The sequence below is a fragment of the Doryrhamphus excisus genome, linkage group LG22 (genome assembly GCF_037039965.1).
Source record: "Doryrhamphus excisus strain RoL-2023G ecotype Guam linkage group LG22, RoL_Dexc_Guam_v1.1, whole genome shotgun sequence".
Classification (NCBI taxonomy): domain Eukaryota; kingdom Metazoa; phylum Chordata; class Actinopteri; order Syngnathiformes; family Syngnathidae; genus Doryrhamphus; species Doryrhamphus excisus.
In genome coordinates, this window is record NC_136378.1 from 11,493,398 (window position 1) to 11,511,721 (window position 18,324).

The window sequence follows — 18,324 nt, forward strand, 5'->3', positions numbered from 1 at the left end:
CACCCGTGCCTGCCCAGGCTGGCGAAAAGCTCTACTGCCATGCCCATCTATGTCAGCGAGGCGTGAGGCGACGGACCTGGCGCATCTCCTCAGCTACGTGCCCGTTGGTCCTTACGCCTCCTGGCTCTGATGTCAAGGTGCGGTGCAGCCGTTTTTGAATACTTCACCGCAGTAAACAACACAGATGAGTGCATACGATGAAATTAACAAGGGACAAGTGCCAGCTTTCACAGAGCAAATTAGCTCAGTGGACAAACACACAACACATTCACATATGAGGACTGTCAAAGACAATAACTTGGCTGTTTTAGACTGCGGTATCTACATCGGAGATGACAGGGGCCTCCATGTTGGTGTTTACAGAAAACCCCCACACACTGACTAATACATACTCTTTGACTCACACCACCCACTGGAACACTAACGAGGCGTTATTGCATCCCGATAACACAGAACTGATAATGTCCCCACCAGCCCACAGGCCAAACACAAAGATCATAAGCACCTGAAATTGTGTATTTCGTTCCAGAAAGAACAACAGCAAGGTGGATATAAAAGTATGACAGCAAAGTATGGAATATAGTAGTGTGTACAAACACACCCACCACTGACCACGGCCTCTACACCTCTGTGGGCAGCAACATGATCCTGTCATGCGACTGTCATCCCATAATGTCTCAGGTCGAGCTGAGAAATTCAGAAGGATTTTTAACAAACATTCCGGGTAACATTTTGAGACAGAGCCAGTGAAGAGACGTTTTTTTTTTTTTTTACACTGACAAAACCAAGCAGCCACTGAGCACGCACATGTCACAACACAGACGGGCTAACTCTTCAGGTCACGACTGAACTGTCTACCTGAGAAACACACAAAAATGTACACATTCTGGACAGAGGAAATAGTTTGAAAGAGGAGTGAGAAGTGTTAAGGTTGAGACACAATCTCTGGAGGAGAGAGGGAGGTTTCACTCTGAACACGATTCAATCATTAAGCTAATATTCATTCATTCATTTTCTGCTGCTTATCCTCATGAGGGTGGCGGGGGGTGCTGGAGCCTATCCCAGCTGTCTTTGGGCGAGAGGACTGGTGGCCAGCCAATCACAGGGCACATATAGACAAACAACCATTCACACTCACATTCATACCTATGGACAATTTGGAGTCGCCAATTAACCTAGCATGTTTTTGGAATGTGGGAGGAAACCGGAGTACCCAAGAGATGGCTGAGGGTGGGATTGAACTCGGGTCTCCTAGCTGTGAGGTCTGCGTGCTAACCACTCAACCGCCGTGCAGCCCCATTTAGCCAATAAATAAGGCTAATTGATTGTGAGGTGCAGCTACTTTAGTTTCAGGTGTCCATGACCGTGATTACACCTGGAATGCTAACGAAGGTGATACCACTGAAATGATCATTGCTGGTTAGCAGAGGCCTCACTCCAATTTATCCTAACAACACCTCGTCATTGAGTATAAACTGATGAAACCTGCCTGGATGAAACGTATTCTAAAAAAGGCAACTCATTAATGCAATTAATTGCACCTCGTGTGAACTGATGCATAATAGTCAGTATGCATAAGGCCAGGGCAAGTTGGCTTTTCTGCCCTGTCCAATGAGGCATGCTGGGGGACGAGGAGAGTGAGGAGGACGTATCGACCGCCACGAGTCTCTGTGTAAAATGCCAGCGTTTATGATGCAGCTCATGAAGTAAAATCATTTTTAAAAACCCTGTGAATATTTAGAAATTGGATCGCATGCTGATGATTTTTTGAGAAACCCTCGTAATTGGCACAATTAGCATTTTCTCCAAAAAAATAAAGTATCTCTCTGATAAAGCTGAGGGATTAGGGGAATTAGGGAATCAGCTCTACCTAGTGTACAACACAGCATTATTATTCTAGTGATGGTGTCTGGGCTGTCTGAATCCCACCAGACGCTGTACTGACTGTACTTGGTTTGACTCCACTCATCAACTTTAAGACATAAAACACAAAAAAATGGTTGGAGTGATATGTTTATTTACAGTAACGAAACAAAAATACAGAAGATATACGCCAAAGTAGCAACTACAGCAAAGTAGTAGTAGTAAACCCTAAAAACGTTCAATCAAGGGTCAAGGAACTTTGTGACCACTCTTCTGACTCTCTTTTCTCTGATTCATTGCAGTCAGGCTGTACTTCCTGGTCAATTTGTATGCCGCTCAGTGTTTATCTGTCTCGTTACTGGCCTCACAGTAGTTGGAGAACAAAGCAAGCATAAATAACAAACGGCTGATCATTTAAATTTATGTACGTAGCCCTTTTCAGGACTGCAAATCTGGCTTTCACCTGACCAAAAGTACACTCAATGACTCTGTGGGACCAACACAAACACAAAGTACTGCTCTTGAGGTGTAGAGCATACTGGGAGCGTGTACTGCATGTTTACTCTTTTTGTTGAGGTACTCTGTGGCGCTGGGAAATGGCTGCCTGATTTCAATGTGAGTCCCGTAGATCCCATATATCGAGGTATGCAGTGCACACAAAACAAGCTCCTCTGCCTCGGGTTCAGTGAAAGGTAGCTTGATGTATTTTGGGCCGAGGTGCACAGATACAGCCTGTCACGACAGTCACGACAGTCACGACAGTCACGACAGTCACGACAGTCACGACAGTCACGACAGTCACGACAGTCCGCTATCCAAAAGGTTTTCCCACCATCTGCAGTGGGAGGCAAGACACGAGGCTTGGGAGTGCCACATCCATCTCCCGGACCATCAGCATTGGCGCCCCCCAGGGCTGTGTACTTTCCCCTCTGCTTTTTTCCATCTAAACAAATGGCTGCACCTGAGGCAACCCCGCTGATAAACTGCTGAAATTTGCAAACGACAACAACGTCATTGGCCACATCCATCCATGACGGTGACAAATTGAGATGGATCAGCTGGTATCCTGGTGTGGTCACAACAACCTAGAACTGAATCCACTTTAGACTTCACCCCCCCAATCCTCAACAACACAGAAGGCCCTCCCATATAGACATGATCCAGGAAATAGCACAGCACAGGATGCACTTCTTGAGACTGCTTAAGAAGTTCACCCCGCCCAAGGAACTGCTAACAAGTACTACAGTACAATAAAACTGTAGTACTGTCTGTTCTTTCCACCCCCATCACAGTTTGGTTTGGCTCTGCTACCAAACTGGAAAAAAATCCACTACAGTGGACAACCAGGTCCGCAGAGGGACCAGGCTGCCTTCCATGGAGGAACTGTACCAGTCCAGAGCCAAGAAGAGGGCAGGCCACATCTCTGCGGAACGCTCTCACCTCAAAACAATTTCCCCCCCTCTGGCGATACAGAACACTGTTCGCCAAAACAACCAGAAACAAAACAGTTTCTTTGCCCCTGGCAATCAAAGTATTGGACTCTTCCCCCCAACCAGACTGACCGGTATGTATGTACTACTTTATTATGTAGCCATATTTACATGACCAAACACTGCTATTGGCACTACATACTGTACTGTAACACTGTAAATACCATAATTATATTCATTCTATGCAAATATGTATGGTAGCATTCTCCTTGTCCTTATACGTAAAGTTATTTACTATTATGATGCTTTGTAACAGAGAATAATGTGGACTGGAGTCAAATTCCTCGTGTGGTAACATGGCCAATAAAGCTGATTGATTGTGATTGCTCACACACATTTACCTGTGGCTTTTATACAGGACTGGGGGTGTTTGTCAGCCATTAAAATGAAATGTACCAATTAATTTATGTTTCACTTTATTTGTCAGTTCACTGTCAATTTTACCTGTGCACAGCTCGTTTGTCACGGCACAATTTTCTCTACTCAATTTACTTTTTCTGGATCAAATTATTTCTACACCCGCCTGCCATTTTTTAATGCGCTGCACATCAGAGGCAGCCTGAAAGAACTGCAGCACATCATTTTTCATCTAATTTTATAATCCGGCATGATAAGATGGGTTCATATGAGGGAGTACTTCTCCATGTTGCATGTCTTAAATATCTTTGATGATTTTCAATGAGCAAGATTGAGTTGTAATGCAAAGGGTAAATGTGGCACCAATGTGGTATGAAAAATCTAATTTCAAAAGTTGTGCAATGCAATAAAAGCAATATTTATTGTGTGATGTATCCTGGCAGCTGTTTTTCCACTGCAAAGATACCTGAAGCCTTTTATGTTGCTGTCTTGACTGTATCCTCACCGACCACAGAGGGTCTATTGATTGAGACCGGTGGGAGTTATCTTTGTTGCCCCGGGTGCCCATTGGTTATGAAGTGTTAGGATGTAGGTTGTAGCAAAGCTGAATTAGAGCAGAAAGTTTTGAAATGAAATAAAAAAGCTGAGTTTTTGAGCGGCAGGACTTCTAAGTATGAGTAATACTTGACTATAAAATAAATATTTGAGTATGCTTTATGAAGGAACCGTCAAAGTGTCCCACATTTGAAATTGACTAAGTACTTTTGAGATAAAGTCACCTGCTGAATGCGGTTGATGCGCCTCTCGTCTGTCTCTGCGATGAACAGGGTGCCCAAATGGGAGACGGCGATGGCTTTCGCGGCTTCCAGAGTGGCCCGAACCGCAGCTCGACTCACCAAATGGTGGTCAATACCTGGAACTTGGCAGTGGATGGGACGCCCGGCGACGATGCGCACCTGAAGGGTCTCTGATACCTAAAAATAAACACTTCCATGTGTAAACCATGCAAAATAAAAGCAGAGATCTCTAGTGATATTAATAATCTAATCCACATTCATATTTCTGTACTCTTATATCACAAAATCTATTTAAAACATCTGTATGCTCACACAACAGTAAAACCCTTTAGAAGATCAGTATGTGGAGATTGAGCACTTAACTTAACTTAACAGCTCTTTTACATGTTTTTTACATTTCCATTAGACCAACATAACATCTTTGTACTGCATCTCTGTCTGTTGTCACACTTCAACTGTAGTATGCTGGGTTGCAACCACATGACCTTGAGGAAGCCATATAACTTGAAGTTGGACGCACATACAAACTGAGTATCTTTGTACAATGGTTGGCATATGAATGCAGAAAAGGGTTCATGTCCAGTTGCCTGAATGTGCATGGTGTTTTGCATAAAGACATAAAATAGTTACAAACAAGAACATGAACATGTTAGAAAGAACATGACAAGGACACACTTATATAAAATGTAAAGTCAATGACTTTCCTTGGTTGATGAAATTCCATTCTAGTGTTTTTTTTAGATCCTATCAGGTTTTGCAGGGCACATAAAAACACTATCCTGTTTGCTTGCAAATGGTGACTCATTTTCAGAGCTTTTTTTATCGAGTGTGGCTGCTAAATAACCTAAGTAACGAACGCCAGCACTTTGATGAAGAAGGTGATAAACACTATTAAGTTCAAGAAAGTACAGAAGTGATTGATCACGCCAGGACGCACGGGAAGTCTGCAGCAATTATAACTTCCATCCTGGCAAAAGGAGAAGAAATCAAGGAAGCTATTGCCGCGAGAAGGGTAAAGGTATGTATAATTGTATAATTGTTCTCTATATGATTTATTTTTGTTAATATTTTGGGGTATCTAGAATGTATTATTTGGAATTACAGTAGATTCTTTTTCTTATGGGAACATTTGTTTTCATTCACTTCTTCTGACTTTTGGAATGCACTACTAATGATAACCAAGGTTTCACTGGAAATGGTCAACTTAACAATGGTCAACATGTTTTTAGAATGTGGGAGTACCAGGCAACCCCCCCCCCCCCCACACACACACACAGGGAGAGCATAAAAACTCCAGACAGAAATGCCCAAAGGAAGATTTGTATCTGGACTGTGAGGCCAACAATGTGTTTGACATTTAACAGGCTTATCAAACATAATTTAAAAAATTTTGGGGGGAAAACACTGAAAAAACGTATGAAATTAGGTGGAATCAAAAGCGAGTAACAACCAAAACAAAACAATGGCTTCTGGAGAGACGCTGCATATGTTTGATTTTCAAACAGGGAGTTCTATTTTTCACTTTCTGTCAAGTTACTTGTGTCATTCCCTCGGAATTGAAAGGAATATTACGTGCAAACTGCCATGATGTCACACATCTACAGTCCATTATGAGTGAACAATACTTGTAACACAACACAAAGTGAAGAAGAAATAGAATAAAAAACATAGTTCTGAAGCAAACGGCATCAGGATGATGAATAAGAGCGATGTTCAAAATGAATGGGTCGGCTGCTTGTGTGTCTGTACCTGTAACACAATGTTGTTGTCCAAGATGTAGAGGGAGTTGTCCAAAGGGTTAATGGCCAAGTCGGTTGGCCACTCCAGACGTACCTGCACAAACACACACAATAAACACAGCCCATGTTTGCATATCTTTGCAGGAGAGCCTTCGCTGCGGCGGTGACCTCCAGGCGTCAGTCATAGGTGATAGGAATAATATCTGCTTCATAACGTAGAATTAGCCCCCCTGGCCCTGCCCGCACATGCAAAGGTCAGCATCAGGCAGGGAGCCTTCCCCCTGTTTATTCAACAGTCACAACGGCTCGTTTCAGCACTGATCCAAATGTCAGCCAATAACCATGATCGCCGCCTTCTGAAATGGGCACCACGCTTGCTAACACCGTGGGGGTCAAAGACAGACAAACCTCCGAACCATCAACATCACTATCCTCTGCACACACACACAATAACACAAACCCAAACAGTGAGGTTTGTTTGTGGCAGTACGTTGGAGGGATGAGTGAGGTGATTGATGACTGTGGGGATGGATTAGTAAATAAATGGATCATGTTAAATTGCTACTGACATGTCCAATTATAGGATCTGTCAAATGAAAAAGAAGAAGGTTCAGTCTGAAATCCCATTTTAATAGGTAAAGAAATTAATCAAGCAGGGCTCATCTTGTCCTGAGACAAAAGAGGACATGCATCAGATCTCTGCCCGTGATACTGAACTCTGCAGTAATGGCAAGCAAACACCACTGCATTCTGGGGCTGGTCTGAAGAACAAACAAAACTCGGCGCGTTCACATCGCATCACAATGAAAAGTCGATCTCTGTTGAATTGATCAGAACTGACCAAAGAACAGAGGTGGTGTTTGACCCGCGTTAGGTAATAAAACCTCAGGGTGGCCAGGCTATGCACTCTTAGCTATAAGAGTGTTACAGAAACTGTTATATGTGTGTGGATCCCTTTTTAATAAGAATAAAATAAATACACAACAGAATAATCCATATATAGTGGTTTGTCAGGCAAAAAACATTGAAAAAACAACAGCTAATTGAAGTATTATCAAGCATAGAAATGGGTCAATTAATTAAAATACAAATACAGTATAAGGCATTAAAAGACATTACTGAAATGTAGTACTCTATACTGGTCACTAGGTGTCACTAATAACATCTGCACCAGACAGAACATAGGCTTTTATTGCAGGTTTCAATTATTCTTATTACACTAATAAGAACATGATAGTAACAATAATCATCATCATGGGCTGCACGGCGGTTGAGTGGTTAGCGCACAGACCTCACAGCTAGGAGACCCAGGTTCAATCCCACCCTCGGCTTCCTCCCACATTCCAAAAACATGCCAGGTTAATGTCTGCAGAAGAAAGTCTGCAAGTTTGACAATCATACCTGTGGACAATGTAGAGGCGCCAATTGACCTAACATGGCTAGCTCACCTGGTAGCACTGTCAACCCTGATCACAAATGTATCGGGGTAATTTCAGTCAACATTTAATACATGCTTCCCACACTTACTGTGAAAGAAAATACACCTTCTCAACAAATACGGTAGGGACTGAGGTGATTAATTCACAGCAATTATAAGAAAATTCCACTTCAACCACAGCACAGCCTCGCTTCCCCTGTGATTTGTATTATGATTCCCAAAACAGTGTTTTCCTTCATACGTCTGTGCAACTTTGCAGTAAAAGTTGCTGCCAGAAAAGTACTTTTTAGTTGGCATAAATTAGCCTGGTGGTGTTTGACAAGCCATGTAACTACAGAGGTTTTCATCAATACCGGTGCCAGTTGGAGGTCAGCGCAGTTTACAGAGCAAACACAGATGGAGGATGATGACGGTCAGATGTGCTGCAGAGGATGATGACTAACAAGAGGATTGCACAGGCCTCTTTAAAGACATGCGATGACGTCTCTGGAGATTCACCTGGCCTGGACATAGTCACACACAGAGTCATGCACATAGTTGCATCGCAATGTGTGTGTGTGTGCATGTGTGTGCATGTGTGTGTTTGTTCAAGATTGCAAGGCTGCACTTCATCTATAATTCATCTGCTGCTCTAATAGGCCTGATATAAGTCAGCAGAGTGATCTGAAGGCTGGCTGATCAAATTAGTTGCCTTTGGTCTTCACCAGACACTCTGTCACACTCACACACATGCACACACACACACACACACACACACACCTTAATGAAGTCAGACTTTCTTTGGGGGAGGTTGAGCAATTTCAATTGGCACACAGTCACTGACTGCAGGAAATGAAAAGCAAAGAGCTGTTGTCTTTCTGATTCAAATCCTTTAATTGTTTGACACAAACTATAAAGCGTGTCCTAACTTTGCTTCTCATTCAAACAGCACACATGAGGATCAAACACTAAGGTTGTGTTGAATTTAAACATGACAGCCATGCGGAAAAGGGGAAAAAAAGTAACATAGAAGATAAAAAGCCATAACCTACAAGAATAAAGTTGTAGTTTAAAAAAAAAAAAGAGCTTTGGCATGTATTCAGTGTGTGATATCATTTGTTACCGAGCTTTGACTATCAACCAAAAAGCTGATTTCAGTTTGTGTATTAGTACACAGACAGCAGCACCGATGGCACTTCCTGTCTGCCCCCCCCACACTTTGTTCCCTTATCACTGGAACACAAGTCTTACTTTCTATTATTATGTCTACTATAGTGGGTAATACGAGTTTATAAGTAACTATGGGGTGTTATTTCATGATGAGACGGCTGGAATAATGTTGATAGCATGGCAACGGACATGGGACACAATGACTTGTCAGACTACCAGATGGAGGAGAAGTGTACCAGACACCTCACCTGCTTTTTTTACCCCCCAAAAATTAACATTCTCAACATTTTCTGGTAATATGATGACTTTATTCTTGTAGTTTGGTTTGAAAGGGGTCCTAATACTCCTCCGTACATGTCCCACCGTTAGCAGCTTACCTGGCTGATATCCATACGTGCATCACAGCTTAGGGGTTGCGTTGACATCAGTCCGTTGGAGCCAATCACAGTGGAGAGCAAACCTCTCTCGTTAATCTTCTGAATGGTGGTGCCATCAACAAAGTAGACGACACCCCTTTTATCCACTGCAATACCTGGGTGGGTGAGAAAAAGAGGGGAAATTAGCTTTGGAGATGACAGACGCAGCGAGGAGTGCGGATAAGAGAGCAAAAAGAAGAAAAAGGCGAGCGATGGAGAGGAGTGAGTGAGGCGAGGGGAGTGAAGTGAAGAGAGGACAGGACTTCGGAACGGCATTCAATTCAGTTAGACATTCAGCTCAGCTAGCGGCTGTCTTATCAAAGAGCCCTGCACAGCAGAAATGCAATTATATTTCCATCCCAGAGACCACTAAAGGGATTAGAACAATACAACTGCAGGAAGAGCTTATTTGTCACATTAGATGCAAGCAGCGTGCTGCTGTGAACTTTTGACATTTGACGCTTGCAAATGTACATTAGAAATGTTTCCCCCACGAAGCCTGCACACGCGTGCATCTGCCCTGCTTGTATTTGCACATCACCTATAAAAACACCGTGTGGTTGCTGTGAGCTGCGTACACTTGAACTCTCCTTGCAGTGAGGCTCTGCAGCATGAAGCCAGGGAGAGAGGCAAGTCAAGGTATTAAAAGGTCAGGGCGGACTATGAATCATCTGTTATGGATGAGGAGCGACCTTCATCCCCATCTCATCTTCATACAGAAAATGGGCCCTTTGACTCAACTCCTCAGCAATATTCCACGACTCAACCCTCACCTCTCATTCTGCCCCGTCGCCGTGATTGCTTTTACTCAACAATGACAATCAGCCATATTTTAGAGTTCCTCGCCTCTATCTCCAATGAATGCCACACTTTGCTGAACCGTTTAAAAATACATTTGCTTTATCATTAAGTTATGGTAAGTGTTTGTGAATATCTCTTCATCATACTTATGCGTATGTAAATTCAACAGAACAGAATTAAGGGGGCAAAACAATGATAATGTATCATACCAAATATGAACCCTTCTGTTCCTGCTGGAGACAACACCAGACGTGCGATAAAAGTCTGCAGTAAATTCACACTATTTCAACACTGCTTATTGATGGAATGGTAAAAAAATGGCTGCCTGTAGTTGCTTACCAGGGACCCAGGGACACATGTCAGGACCCAGAGAAACAGCCCCAATGTTGGGCTCATACTCAGGTGATTCTCCACAGAGGGTGCTGCAACTTCAAGGAGCATAATGCATAGACGACATTGACTTGTAGATCAAACCAAATATAAAACTATACTGCAAACACATCGAATAAACAGTAAGTTTAGCTTCATAGCACTGGCAGATGGTACTGCAGCACTGCAGGTATTTGTTATTGTCATTTATACAGTAGTACCTTGTAACTGATGAGTGTTTTTAAATGTGTCAATGTAACAAAAGTGGAAGTGAGTGACAATCACGTCTTCAATCAAGGTAAATAAGATGTTTAATGCTAATTTATACCACTAATTCATCATTTATCTGCATTTTAATTGTTTTCTGCATGTAGAAGTATTAAAAAAAACATATCTTGTGTTTTTGGCTTACATTGTTCCTTACGGGAAAAAGGGATTTGGATAAGCGTACGTTTCCTCTGTTACCTTCTGGGACATTTAATGATGCTAATCAGGGTCCCAGTGGACTTTTTTCCACTGTAGATATTCCATCAGTTCCTGCCAACTTGTGTTGCTCAAGTCATCACAGACACACACAAAAACAGGAGTTTAATTATAAGACCCAATCTGATTACCTCGGCATTGTGAAAGCCCGGCATAGTACGATGCATGGTTTAAGTCTACGTCCTATTATCACGACACTTTTCTTTCCATCAATCTTTCCTGTTCAAACCTTGTCAGTGGTGATTATGCGGTGCTCACTTTCCCACAGAGCGGTGATAGAAATCATTTGTTCTTTTCCCTTGAGGTCTCATTCTCCTTGACAGACAATAGCATTCTAAACATTTCATTCAACACGTGCGTGCACAAACGTGTCCTCAAACCCGCAACCCTGGACCGACCATGTGGGTTATAAATTGTGCAGGTGGAGAGATGAGGTGGGCCGGGAGGGCCAGGGTCGGTGTGTTTCCCTCAGAGGCCAGGAGGTGAACTGCAGCGCTCTCCCTGCTGGCCTCTTCATCTTCCCTCTGACACAGACATATTACACCACCCACTCGCCAGAAACACCCTTCCTGCTGGTAATAACCCCCCCCCCCCACCACCACCAAAAAAAGGCCCCCTAACCCAATCTGCTTCCATACATGTCTTCTTCTCTACCTTCTTTTGTTGTCTTTTCTTTTTCTATCACTCCCAAGTGTATCAAATCAGTGGCCTTTGACTTTTCAATAATGTCTCGGTTCTGCTTTCCTTTTTTGGACCTTTTGTCCCTCTTTCTTTCTTTGCCATTTCTTTACCTGTCACCTGGCATTATGTCGGGAGACATCTGAACCCTGTGCAGCCTGAGCCTGCTCACGTCTACATTTCTGCACATTCTCCTCGCTGCATTGCCATCTTTTCATACGTTTGCTTTCACTTTCCTCATATACCCCTACCCTGCACTTCTGCCTAAAACTGGCCCTGATTTTAGAGCTCATAAATCCTGAACAAGGACATGACAAGGCAGCCAGGACTACCTCTCAATATCTCAGTACGTCCCTCCTCCCTGCCTCTGTATATTATTCGTCTCCTTTCCCACATGGCATTCAATACCCCCCCCCCATGCCTTTGTGTGCAGCTTTTGATAAATTCACACACCGATCAACAATAAATACATAACCGTCAATGATTATTTGTCTGTGTCTGTAAAAGAGCCCGTGTGTCTGCTTTGCTGGCACGTTTATCATCAAAACCACCACAGATTAGCCCATACAGGGGGCGGGGGCGGGGGGTGGGGGGGTTCCTTCAGTTGAAGGTAAAGCTGTGTGAAAGGAATTCACAGCCCCTCCTTACAGCCCATGGATAATCACAAGACTTCAAAAGAGTTGCCATGTCTCCCTGGGCAGACCTGGCAGACCTGATGCTGATGTTTAGAGGCTGGCAGCAGAAATAATTGAAATGCATCTCAACTCAAGAGGGAGACGGACATTTGGCTAAAAATTGGAACGATGATCAAAGAGAAGCGGATTAGCATGAGTCACACTGACCTTGGTAAAACATCTCAGATTAAGGTGTGGAAGTGGAGCCAATGACAAAGAGAGAGAGGTAAAGAGGCGAGAGGTGGTGATGAGACAAAAAGATGGGATGAGGAATGGCTTCAATTAAGCATTATGGGCAAATCACCCTCAATCCACACATTTCTTTTTTCAATGTCCTTGTGGAAAGAATATCAGTTGTAACGTTCCCCCGTGGCATTGCAATACAATCTAATCGGATGGATGCCATGGAGAGGGGCCTTGTGTTGATTACAGCTATTTGCAGTGAGGGGGCCATTGGGGATTATCAAGCAACCCAAATGAACGTGAAAGGTGAGATATGAGATGAAGGGAGAAGCACTAATTATAAAATATGATGTATATTATGTATATTACATTGCAGTAAACAGCCCTTCCAGCGTGCAGTGAAATAAAGATGTGTGTATGTGTGTGATGAATACCGACCGAGCTTTAAAAAAGAACAGGGTTAACGGTGACATCCCTGACGTTTGCCTTCAACTTTCAGTCTTTGCACGTTGACAGAAAAACAACAAACACAATGCAAGAGCAATTCTGGAAATCATTTGTCAGCCTGTCAGCCATTGAAACAACCACCTATGTGCAAAATAATCACAAAGGAAACCTATTTAAAGGATGTAATAATGAAGGAGAAATACATTTATACCTGGGAACTTTCATCCAGCTGCCCTACATGCACACTTGAGCGCTACAGATGCATGGCGATCAATAGAACATATGAAAACACAATAAAACTTGTTATACACTGCATGTTACATGGTCTGTATTCACCTGTGTTTTACAAAGTGAATGAAGCTTTAGTTTGGTATACGATGTACAGACTATGGACCGCAAAGGGCACTCCGATTTCCTCCCACAAAACATACATTTAATTGGTGACTCCGAATTGTCCATAGGTATGAATGTGAGTGTGATTAGAGAAAAACCGGACTACATTGACATGGCAACAAATAGAGGCTAAAATCTGCTTGGGCAAAAACGAGCTACATACTATTGGGAATATTACAATGTCACCTGTAAATGTAAGTCGCAGCCATCAGAGAAGACTTAGCTGGCACCGGGCTGCACACCACTGATAAAATATAAGACGTACAACAAAAATGTCAAGTAATTATATCCACTATATACATAAAGCTGCTTGGGGCAGGTCTTAGTCTAGGCAGGTTCAAGACACACTATTAACACAAGGGTGGACCATTCCATCCCTTTCATGGAAATGTCTAATACACTGTATTTCATTTGTGTATGCCCATTCACTCATCCATGTCCATACGAGCCTTATTGTGCATTTATGTGTGATGTAGCACAGCAAACAAGTGAAATCATTCTTGAAGGATAGGAAACATACTGCATGTGTTGACTATAATGTGGCATAAAAACACATGCTAACTGTTGCCGTTATTCTATAAAGTGGCATTTAATTTACTGACGCGTTGACTTAATTCAATTCATGCAGCCTCTATGATGTCTAAGCCTTTGTTGTGTGACTACTGTACACTAAAGGCAGCATAAATATAAAATACAAATCCATTTGTGTCTTCAAATAATAAACATCTGAATAGATCCCATTTGCAACTTTACAATTACTTTGCGGTTCCAACATTTCACAACATTGTAAAACAGCAGGGGCTCAATATTTTTGCAGTGCCTCCACTGCACTAGTTCATCATTCAGCCCGCCCTCTCATATCCCTCGGCTCAGTGGGTATTAATTACATGGACTGACATATTATTACAGCATCTAAATGATGCTAGCTGTCGTTGATTATGCCCCACGGTGCCTCTGTACAAAGTGTGACTGACAAGTGAATTCAGAAACATGGTCACTTTCACCACTGGACTCATGTGAGTGACCATATTTAAAGGAGAAAACGTATTAGTGATTGGTATCACAGGTGGACTATCCTCCATACAGCCATTTTCCATGCCGCTATTCCTCAATAGAGTTGTGGTGGAAACACACAAGCACCAGACTTGATCACCGAAACAACAGGCGTTTACTGCAGGTATGAATTTAAAAAAACCTGGACACCCCCGGTGTCACTTCCTGTCCTCCCCACATCCAAAACACATTCATTGCAACACACGAGCACAAGCTGAATTTGTCTTAAATTGTTTATTTTCCCCGAGTATATCTACTGTATTAGGTAATACAAGCGTAAAGGTGACTATAGGGGTGTTACTTCACATCTAGAGGACTCTAATACTGTCAAATTTTATAAATATATGCAATTTATATAGAACAAATTCTTAGAAATTCCTTCATCAGAGTCGGGTCTGAAACCACTAAAGAAAGGATTAGGCCATGTTGCCAGTTCCAATTCCAATATGAATACATTTTACCTGCTCATTTTTCAAGATCATCATTCAATTTTTTGTTTGTTTGTTGAGCTGTTGTGTTGTAGTGGTTACATTCTGGCGGCATAAGCAGCATAAGCATAAGCCATAAATGAACCATATCATATCACGGTTCAAAGCATGTTAAAAAAGTAGTGGCTTATAGTCTGGAATTTATGGTAATAAGTAGGAATGTCACAAGATCATCAAATGGGTTTTCTCGTTGCAAAAAAAAAATATGTCAAGTGGGCATAAGGGCTGGCACAACAATACATAAATTAACTAATCGCATGATAAATGATATCATATTCAGTCAACAGCAAATATTCATTCTACCTCCTGGAGGGGAGTGTATATAGTATTCTATGCATGTAAGAGTACATGTTTAATTTATACTGTACATACAATGCCAGCAGGAGCAACTCAGTTGCGGTACAAAGTAGAGAACTATCATATACACATTTACAAACCGCAGAACAATTGTTGCTGCTAATGGCTCTTAATTATCCTAGTCAAACATTTATCACCAATCAATATACGTTCACCATAAACAAGGGTGGGTGTGTATGTCTGGTGGGTCTATGGAGAGCACAAATAATTCATGCTTCTTCTCATTAATTATTCATCAAAGCTCCTCAGAACAGACACTGCCTTCGTAATTAAGTCTGAATCAAACACTGTGACTCATCTAATTATTAACCACTATTAGTTTGTTGACATATTAACCCGTATTAATCAATTATTGACGGTTGCCATTTTTTTAATGAGTCTTTATCGAAGACACATGTACAGCAAGGCTGGAGGTTGAAGGGGATTTGCCGTTAATGCAAGGAATCTTTGTGCAAGTAAATATTGCATATGTGTATTCATTCATTCATTCATTCATTCATTCATTCATTTTCTACCGCTTATCCTCACGGGGGTTGCAGGGGTGCTGGAGCCTATCCCAGCTGTCTTTGCGCCAATTAACCTAGCATGTTTTTGGAATGTGGGAGGAAGCCGTAGTCCCCGGGGAGAACATGCAAACTCCACACAGAGATGGCTGAGGGTGGAATTGAACTCTGGTCTCCTAACTGTGAGGCCTGCGCGCTAAACACTCATCCACCGTGCATCCGCATATGTGTATATATAATGCAATAATTCCTTTCTTTCATAATAGTATTAATAAAAAACCGATGCAGCGATCACACAGGCAGCACCGAAACTCAATTATAAAAGCAATCGAAATGCTTTGGACTATAGAAAGCTCCGTGAAAAGATGAGGGGTTTGGATCAGTGCAGAGCGTCTGCAGATTATGTCACACTGTTTGGAACATCAAACAAACACACGGAGGTCTCACAAAGGAGCCTCTTTACCAAACACACCATCATCACAACAACTAAGCGATGCTCTGCAACAGCAGAGGAGAGGAAATGATCAGAATGGAAGAAAGTAAAATAGTGAAATAAAAACGGAAGCTCGTAAGAAATAGCTTTTTCCTCAAACACAGCTTTTCCACACAGTTGACTTTGAGGCTATTTCATAGTTAGTTTCCACATTTTGATGGTCAAAGTGCTCCTTCAGATATAGCCGGTGGGTTCTGCGGGTGATAATGGCACCCAAGTGACATTCACTGTCTCTTTCAAGCCATTTATGTAACAGCATCTGACCTCAATACAAAGTTACATCCACTCTCCTCCTTCCACTGCTCACACAGGTTCAATTTCAACTTCCACACACACCTTGTCTACCATCATCACTCTGCTTATTCATCTTTCTGTCAGTGTGTTTAAAGAATCAAGATAGCTTTTGACCTGCGTGGCACAGGTTCACTATCGTCCTCCTCAGAACATCATCCCCCCCAGCATGTGTTTGTTCTGGGAACCCACCTAAAAATGTAATTTATTTCCCAGCACACTGGCAGAGCTCCACTCCCCCTGTCAGTTTGCCAGGCTCCCAATGGGGGCTGACAGGCCGGCTGCCAGCACTGGCCATCACAAATAGTTAAAGGGACACATGTGTCACATTCCCCATGATCATGCTGACATTGTCAAACTGACGTCCCTTTAACAAGACTCCCCTAACTAAGTCTACGTCCCACCTGGGGGAGGAGCGGAGTTGAGTCCAGGGGCCAAAAAGCTGCAGAATGTCAGTCACAAAAAGTGGAAGCACAGCATGCGGTGCCGACGTAACACGTTTGATGCCACTGACTCAGTCTCTGGCCTCCAGCCTGCATCTTTTATTGACTCTGGGCTTCATTAGACATACAGTGTGCTTTAGTAATCTCTTACCGCCTGACTCCGCCTGCTGATGAAGTAGCTGTCAGTCCGGATTGAAATCTTCTTAATGGTACTTGAATAACAGCAATATGTGACTGGGATAGGCTCCAGGATACCCCGTGACTCTAATGAGGATAAACGACATTTATTTATATTATTTAATTGTTTTGAAAAACTAATTATAGTTACCACGCAGGCCTCACGGCCAGGAGACCCAAGTTCAAATCCACCCTCGGCCATCTCTGTGTGTGGTTTGAATGTTCTCCCCGTGCATGCGTGGGTTTTCTCCGGGTACTCCGGTTTCCTCCCACATTCCAAAAACATGCTAGGTTAATTGGCCACTCCAAATTGTCCATAGGTATGAATGTGAGTGTGAATGGTTGTTTGTCTATATGTGCCCTGTGATTGGCTGGCCACCAGTCCAGGGTGTACCCCGCCTCTCGCCCGAAGACAGCTGGGATAGGCTCCAGGATAAGCGGTAGAAAATGAATGAATGTGGAAAATAATTAAAAATGCAGATAAATACAAATATATTGCAGTGAAAGCGATACATTAATTAGTTACTTCTAAAAGTTACTTCTACCTTTATTGAAGATATGATTCTTGACGCAAAGACACAATGTGGCAGCGAAATCGACACCAACACCACCTTTCTTAAAGTCAAAAGTATTTCTCACCCCAGTCGCCCAACAAGGAGCCAAAAAAGCTCAAACTACGGTGTGGGCCGAGGGTCAAACAGGACGCTAATGGCGTGTTAAAAATAGTGCCGTTAAAGGGAATTCCTGTTAGCTCATTATGAATGCATTAACTTTGACAGAGCTAATTTTAGTTCATTTAGTTAGTTAATTTAGCCATTTGTATTCTTGAAAAGGCCAAGAATAAGTACGACGACTGCGTGAGGAATCCACACTACATTAGGCGCCATTCGGTTACTATGGAGAGAAATTAGCGAGAGAAATGGGAATTGACTTACTGCCACCTTGACATGCTTTTCCACGGTCAAACGCCGTGTGGGTTTTTGACTTTTTATTTCATCGATAAGAAAAGCATTGCAGACTCGTGGCCTGTTAGTGTGTCAGTTAGCAAAGAACTACGGATAACAAGGACCACCTTTCTCCAAACATATAATGCTGTCCTTCCATTCTTTCCTATAAAGATTAAATCTGCAATTTTTCAATTTGTACGGACATTACCATGTTCAGTCACTGGAACTTGACTCATATCACAAAGCGAAGGATCTCCTTGACTGTCTTACATCCAACACGTCACATGTCCATCGC

The 18,324-nt window shown here is 42.5% G+C and overlaps 1 protein-coding gene across 4 annotated transcripts in view; it reads right to left on the reverse strand.

The window, feature by feature from the left end:
• tenm1 (teneurin transmembrane protein 1) overlaps positions 1 to 18,324 on the reverse strand; it is a 162,550-nt gene that overhangs the window by 21,300 nt on the left and 122,926 nt on the right. For all 4 annotated transcript variants that reach the window (XM_058063855.2, XM_058063856.2, XM_058063854.2 and 1 more), the window contains 3 exons: positions 9,211 to 9,365; positions 6,257 to 6,340; positions 4,490 to 4,684 (listed from right to left, as the gene is read on the reverse strand). In XM_058063855.2, coding sequence (XP_057919838.2) covers positions 4,490 to 4,684; positions 6,257 to 6,340; positions 9,211 to 9,365 — 434 coding nt within the window. The remainder of the gene's footprint in view (positions 1 to 4,489; positions 4,685 to 6,256; positions 6,341 to 9,210; positions 9,366 to 18,324) is intronic.